Source organism: Clarias gariepinus, chromosome 5 (genome assembly GCF_024256425.1).
Source record: "Clarias gariepinus isolate MV-2021 ecotype Netherlands chromosome 5, CGAR_prim_01v2, whole genome shotgun sequence".
NCBI lineage: Eukaryota > Metazoa > Chordata > Actinopteri > Siluriformes > Clariidae > Clarias > Clarias gariepinus.
In genome coordinates this window covers 23345704-23353586 of record NC_071104.1, presented here as the reverse complement: position 1 = coordinate 23353586, position 7883 = coordinate 23345704, and the positions used below count along the sequence as shown (strand labels likewise).

Below are 7883 nucleotides of genomic sequence, written 5' to 3'. Positions count from 1 at the left end.
TGTTTCATCAGGTAAAATATCATATATTGTATTTGGTTTATTTATTCCTGTGAAAAACTAATTTGACACTGTGTATTAGACTTTAAAATGCCACATTTACCTTTTTACAGATTTTTTTTTATTTACAGTTTTCTATAAAATGGGTAATAATTATGATAAACATTTGTCATCTTATATAATAAAGATATTCTTATTTGAAAGAGATTGAGGGAGCGTTAAACATTTATAAATGGTGGCCCCACATTACAGAGTGGGTTAAATGGTTTAAAGTGGAGAATATTTAATATAATATCAAAATAGATAATCTGACAAAAGACCATAGAGATAATCTGTATAATTAGTATTAGTATTTTGAGTGTAAAACAATATGAAACAAATAAGCTAACGAGTATAGTGAGGTTACCAAGTGACAATAATGGAGATCCTTTTTGTGCTAGTACTTATAACACTAACCAACTCAAATAGTATTCCCCAAGAGGGATTTACATCATTAGCATAAAAGCTGTGACTTTGATTAAATTGAAATTCAATCAGGTTAAATGGAGGATAAACCCAGTAACTGAGTGCCATTATTGGATAAGTGCATTTCTGCAGCTCTTTTCCAATCAACAACACCAAACTCAGTTCACAACCTGCCCTTTAATTCAATAAATCTTTTGTCCATCAACCTGGATGCCTACATTGGGTATGAATAAGTACTGGAGTGGACAGCTGATAAAAGGGTCAGGAGAAAAAACAATCAATCTTCTCTCTTAAATCACATCTCAGTTTGCAGCTCAAGGTTTAAACAGTGCCCTTGCCCCTTGTTGCTACACAGATATAGTTCCATCCAGCCCATGAAGTCAACGCACATGAGTTTATACTGACATGTAGAACAATCACAATGAGAGATAATACTGGATCTACTGCATTTGTGTCATTTAATACTGCTTTTCTGTCCCAATTATAGATATGTGTGCATTTGGAACTTGCCAGACCTACGAACAAGGCCAAATCCAGAGTAAAGGAACAATACATTAAGGATACTAGGCAATTTAACAATACCTCCTGTTTCTGTTAAAACAAAATGCGTGTTCTGAGATTGGGTTTCCTCAGAATATTCAGTTCCTAATGTATGTGTAAGGTGTTTAGACAAGAAGTCGCATATTTTTGTTAGAATATATCACAGTGTTACATGTAAGAATAATAGTAGACTAAATACATTTGTGTTACCAACACACAAACACAGTGGGTGATGCTCTTAATAATAGGGTGATGTTCTTAATAATCGTCTTTTTGGTCACATTTTCAGTTTGTGTTGTACATGATCTATGCCAGGTAAAGTATTATTTTGTGTTTCCTGTTTTGACCATTACTTATTTACTGTTTATCAACATAAATAATGAAGAGCACAATAGGCAGAATGTTCCGTTTACATTATCTGGGCGCCAGTCAGTTCTCTACTGAAATTGTAACAAAGAACATGAACATGTTTTAAACATATTATGGGAAAACACAATGAGTAATGTGAGTAGGCTACAACCATTCAGCAAAAGTAGAAAAGGTCTAGGAATATAATCATGAGAAGGTAGCAGACTTTTGTGACAATCAACATTTCTCCGAGCAGACATTGTTGTCTTCTTTGCTTCAGTAGGCATGCAGTGGTGTCTTGTTAGCTATAGAACAAATATCATTCTAAATTGTAAAATGAAAAGAAATTGTAAACATGCACTCATAACCAAACCAACATTCTTTAAGCACCAAAGGACCATAAAAGACAACTGTCTGATGACCACAGGAGACAATTGGGTCCTAGTGAAATTCACTATTACTTTTAATTGGAATGAGCTTTGCTGATTAAAAATACCAAATAGATATCCTGTGGTTATCTTGACAGATTTGCGCTTTGTAGGACCTTGATACTGTACCTTTGATTTGGTGTTCATTAAAGGGAAAGAGAGGCAGAGTAGTCTGCCTGTTTGGAGAATTGTTATTTGAGAACATCAGCTGTACAATCAGTGCTGATCTAAAACTACCATAAAAATGTCAAACTTGAAGTCAAATCATCTCAGACTAAAAAAGTAATTATCTAATCTCAAATCTAAAATGGAAAGCAAGTAGTAATTTAACTTTTTGGACCAACAGTTCTATACAGTGCCAATATATACTGTGTGTGTATATATATATATATATATATATATATATATATATATATATATATATATATATATATATGTGTGTGTGTGTGTGTGTGTGTGTGTAACTATCATAGAGTGCATATCTATATCAGGAACAACATGTCAGTCATTAATGTCACCTGTAAGGTAACACTACTAGTCTCTAAAGCTATATTACATTACTCTACAAGTTACTGTATATTAAACACATTCATATATGCACACATGGTTCTCAGAATATGCAACTACTGTGTATTCATATACATTATGGTAGGCATTTTCAGTCTAAAGCTGACATCATTTCCATCAACTAAGTTTTAAAAAGTTTACTTCACAGCATATATGGTGTCCAGGCATCAGAACATGAATATCGTCTAAGCTTGGACATTAACAGTAACACAGATTTGTTTTCCTACATGAATGATTTAGGTGTTTTAGCACCCCTGTCATTAGACAAGAAATTATGAGCTGATGGTTTCATGATGTACTAAGGGATAGTGTTTCATGGGAAAGATAGTGCCTGAAATAGGGTGATATATTTGGGGTTATGGTCAATCAGACCCCATGAAAGACCATAGAGCTGGTTTTAACCCTTTGTGGTCTACTTATTATAGCAGACATGGCCTGAGAGATTTATTTCTGACACTTTTTACTTAACCTAAAGGGCTTATCCAGACTATTGTAAAATTGAGACGAGGAAATCACTATATTATTTTACAAAATTAAAAATGGTTATCAGTGTGGATATCAGTGATCTGAAGGTGGACACCAGATAGCCTAAAAGCAAATGATAGGGTCTTCTTCTTCTCAACAGCCCATAGCTCTTAAACTACACACTGCATAAAATATGAGCTAATTGTTTTATCTTTTTAAGTAGTGGTATGTTGTAGGGCTTGTCTGAAAAGAGGTGTTTGAGTGATCACTTTCCATGAACTGATATATAATTCAGCAGACTCCTTCAGAATGACAGTTTGCTGTGCCTTGCCAACTCTAACTTTCATAACAGGGTGAATATGTCAAGCTGTCATCCCTGGCCTTATCTCTAGCTGTAGCACTCTTTTTGAAGATGTTCCTGAGCACCTTAGTTTATTCTTCATATATCCCTTCCTTTCTCTCACTGCAAGTCAGCATTGTCTAATGAACTCACTCACAGGAAGTGACAAAACGCAGTATGATACAAAAAAATCAGTGGTCTGGTGGTCCTGGCTTTGTCAGAAGTGATAAAAAATTTACAGCCTATACAGCCCACTATAGGAATATCAGAGATTCAAACACACAGGAATTGGTCAAGATGCTGGGCTGGCTTCTTTAGTCACTGAATTGTTAGGCGACTACAGGCATCAAAGTCATTTGTCCACGTAAGATAAAGGTATAAGTTTATTTTTTTGTCCATCACCAAAGAATTGGCCAAATTTTCCTCTCAGGTGTCCATCTTCACCACCCCAGCAGAGCAGATACAGTGACTGAGATTAGTGAAGATATGTGCGTGAGACTAGTCCCGACTTCTGTTGCGCTTCTTGAAGAAGAAGAAGGGGGTTTTCTGTGGAGGACCCATCAGCATGGGCACCTGATTCTTGTGTGTAATTCGTATCTGTGGACAGAACAGGAAAAATGTTAGTGGAATAATCTTATGGACATCCCATTTGCCTGTAGCCTGAAATTTAGATATGACAAGTGTAAAAATACCAGTGTATAGTTAATAGTTCATAAGTGGCAGACCAGATGAAGTTACTATCATCACTATCCTTTGCTTAAAAAAAAGGTTCCATCTAGCACCCAAAGAGTTCATCATTTTGCCCCCTTTGGGTTTTCCCCAGGTACTATGTAGGGAATATAACAGGAGTATTTTTTTTCCAAAAAAATGTTACAAATAAAACCGTGTTAAAAAGGAAGTTTAAAATACACATAAATCCTAAACCCTTCGTAATTTTCTCTTCTCTAAGAACTTGTCGCACACTCATAAATAAACATAAGCTATACCTTTGTTTATTTATTTCATGATTTTAAAATAATGTACAATATGTAGTGAATGTAGTGTTGTGGACTTTATGCTTCACAGTGTGAATAAGGGGGGTTGTCCTTAGACAGATTTGAGTCACCCTCCACAATGAATTAAACCTGGAGGAAAAAAGGGAATGCCAACAAACTTGAGAAGGCTTAAGAAATGCTCTGAGGTGTAAACTGTATTACATATTTTATAACACATGAACAGGTCTTTCAATTTACTTTGCAACACTGGCCTTCACACCGAATAAGTTCAAATGGACACAACTGGACGAATGAGAGAAGACTAATAATGGGCTGCAGAGTTATATATACTTAGCAGAGGTCTTTGTGCTGTAGCTGCTATATGTGCAGGCAGAATTCTCTGTTCACATTCCTCTCTCTTTAATAACATAATCAGTCAGTGGTGGGGTGACATGACAGTGTTTTAATTAACAGCAAGCTTGTTGAGATGCCTGTCTGTGTCAAAGAGAGGGACAGGGCTGCCATGGATATAAAAAAGAAAAACAGTTAACCAAATGGTCTGCCTTTCATTTTGTATAAACCTTAATATATTTATCTTTTTTATTCTTTTTTTTTTTTAAATAATTGATATATATGAATATACAAAATAAAAGAAAGGCATTGTTGCCAGAAGGATGAAAACAGTAGTATGATCTGTGGTTTGTAAAAAAAAAGAATAGGCTAGTTATTTATTTATTTTACATGAACAAATTTATATAAGAGACAACACTGAATGGAACCCAAAGTCACCTCACCGTGCATGGAGGCTGCATCCATGGCTCCCCATCAATCTGCATAGGCAGAAGTCTGGATGTTCTAAAAGAGAAAGAGTAAGATGGAGAGAGAGAGAGAGAGAGAGACAGACAGACAGACATAGGGACAGAGACAGAGGCTGTCATGGGTCGGTTTGCAGCATATAGGCATGAGGTTCTTTTGCAACACTGTTACTGGATGATTCTACACACTGCTTCCTTTGTTTCTATGAGTCATTTCCCACAGTGGGCCCCAGTTTCACTAAACTCAACACACATACGACTCAGCACCCCTGCCGCCATGTATACACACTGTTCCATAAACTTAGTTTAGGCTTTTTAGCTGGCCTACTGAATATAAATGTAATGCTGTAAGGGAGAAGATGGACAATGACCCTTTGTTGAGTTTTATTTAATAAAAAATATTACATAGGCAATAGGTGAAAGAGTGAAAGCTATTTACATTACATTTGGTTAATTCTTAATGTTAGCGGCAAATAGAAAGGCCAGTCTAAATATTCCATTGGTAAATTAACTTAAACTAGTATAAGCATAAACTAGTATAAATGTACCGTGCATGTTCAGACATTATCAGTGTGTTTGTGACAAAATTATTATTTATCAGGCCTGGCTGCTAGGAATGCTGAAGTTGCCTGACTGACAAGAGTGGTGCAAGGCTAAAGGTTAAAGTTATTGAGTGTAGTGCTCAGCAGAAAGAGACCTGCTGTTGTGTCATCCTGAATGTGAGGGAGAGCAAGGGCCACTTCTGTGTGGGTGTGTAAGCGGACAGAGAGGCAAGGGAACGTTGAAGTATTATAGAGTACATGTATATGAGATGGGAAGACATTAACAGCACCCTGTGTTTCATAGACACTAACCTGATGGTGACACTGGCACACTGGGCGAGGCGTCGACCAGCACTCTTGAGGCCTGTGTAAATCTGGCCCATTTCTATAGCCCCTTCTAAGCCCACCACCTCAAGCAGCTGGTCACTTAGATCTGTGCAGGAAAGACAGATAAAGAGACAGTTACTAGTGAATCCATAGGCTAAGACCATTATAACAGTTAAAATGCATTATGAAGTTAGAAGTGACTGAGATAAACAAAGAAAGTATCAGAAATAATTGAATCATTGTTTTAGCAAGAGACAAAGCTAAGCTTTAGTACTTGCTTGTAGGACAGTGTTTAAACGCTTTACACACACTCATTAACTCTCTGTCTCATGTAGGCATGCACACACCAAGGTAATAATGCAGTATTTATGCATAGAGCAAGGTTCTGTGGCAGGACATGAATGAGTTATAAAGAAATAAAAAAATTATACATACTGCAAATACAGACTTAGATTTGGCTAAAGTAGTTATTATCCCTCTGCTTGTATTACACTGATTTGGTAAATTCCAATTTGAGTGCATTATTGGAGAACACTGATCATATAACCTGACATGAAAACACAGACATCTATTCTGAAAGAGACAATTGCAAGGTTGCTAGTGTGAATAAAGCTTTAAAAAGTGTGACAAACATTATGGTGGTGATTATACACAATTACAGTGGCACCTCGGCATACGAACGCACAAATTTTCACCTAAAACTGTAATTTTTTAGGAAGAATTTAAAGAAAGTTTAGCAAGAATAAAAGTGAGCCATTTGCAGTTTTGTTTTTAAAGCAGCCGGAACCAAGAGGAATCATAAATCAAGATTAAGTGAGGTTTAATGTCTAATTATTTCATATTTTACATAATTTACATGTCTAAAAAATGTTAAAATTTTTTAATTGTTTTTATATGCAAAAATATGATTAAAGTGTTGGAAATCGGTAATATTGGTAATATTTTTGGGTGGCTGGAACAGATTATTTGCATTTTAATTATTTCCAATGCATATCACAATGCAAAATTTATTACAAAATTTATACAAATACAAAAGTTTAAAAAGCATAGATATGTTAATAAAAAATTGTGAATCTAAACTTTCAGCCATAGGTAAATATATTGGCGAAACTCAAGTGGTTGGCTTATTGCTGGTTTTAGTTCCTATATAGGTGACATGTCTGCAACTGCATATTATTATCTAAGAAATTAAACTTTTATACATTTTAAATTGGATTATTGTAATGTGTTCTTGTCTGGTTTTAGTATTTTCAAAATGCAACAAAATAAAATTTGATCACATTATTTAAGTTGCACTCACTGGCTATCAAGGTCCACACTGATTATAAAGTCTTGCTTATGATGTTTAAACCTCTGAATGCCTTGGGTCTGGTATATCTCACCGATCACCTGAAACAGGATAGCCCACCCCAAGCACTTCATTCAGCTGGGGCAGGCCTACTTTTAATCCCTAGGATCAGTTGCAGTCAGCTGGTGGAAGATGTTTTTCCTGTACTGCTGTAACCTCTGGTAGAGTCTCTTAGAGAACGTTAGGAATGCTAGATCAATGGGTATTTTTAAAATTCTGATAAAGAACAAATACAGAGAAAAAAACACAAATGGTTTCAAAGGCTGCTGGGGCAACCAACTAGCAAGTCAAGAATGTGATTCTCTTTCTCTCTCTTACACACACACACACACACACACACACACATTCCCCTCTCTCCTGTCCCTTTATAAAACCTGACCTACATTCCCTCATAATCGGTCTGTACTTTAACTACTCAGTGGCCATTCAGACGATTAGCTGACAACATGACAACACAACCATGCACAAATGGCTTCAACTCCAAACACAACTCCAGTACGGTCAGTTCTCAAACATTAAAACCTGTATGTCAAGATTGCCCATTCAAGACAAGCAATTTGCCGTCTAAATGTTCAACCAAGAAATACGTAGCTCGGCATTCAACCCTACACTCTGTGCCAAGTACAAACACTATTAATAATTGCACACTGTCACCTGACATAAGACTGTTTTTGTAAGACAGGAAATTGTTTCTGGCTTATTCTGGACAATGTTAGAGCATGATGGT

General features: G+C 36.0%; 1 protein-coding gene across 5 annotated transcripts in view; it reads right to left on the bottom strand.

Annotated features, from left to right (window-relative positions):
* Positions 1-903: 903 nt before the first annotated feature.
* Positions 904-7883, bottom strand: part of LOC128523904 (diacylglycerol kinase beta) — a 94409-nt gene continuing 87429 nt past the window's right edge. For all 5 annotated transcript variants that reach the window (XM_053496093.1, XM_053496092.1, XM_053496094.1 and 2 more), the window contains 3 exons: positions 5794-5914; positions 4919-4979; positions 904-3747 (listed from right to left, as the gene is read on the bottom strand). In XM_053496093.1, coding sequence (XP_053352068.1) covers positions 3649-3747; positions 4919-4979; positions 5794-5914 — 281 coding nt within the window. In that variant the 3' untranslated portion in view covers positions 904-3648. The remainder of the gene's footprint in view (positions 3748-4918; positions 4980-5793; positions 5915-7883) is intronic.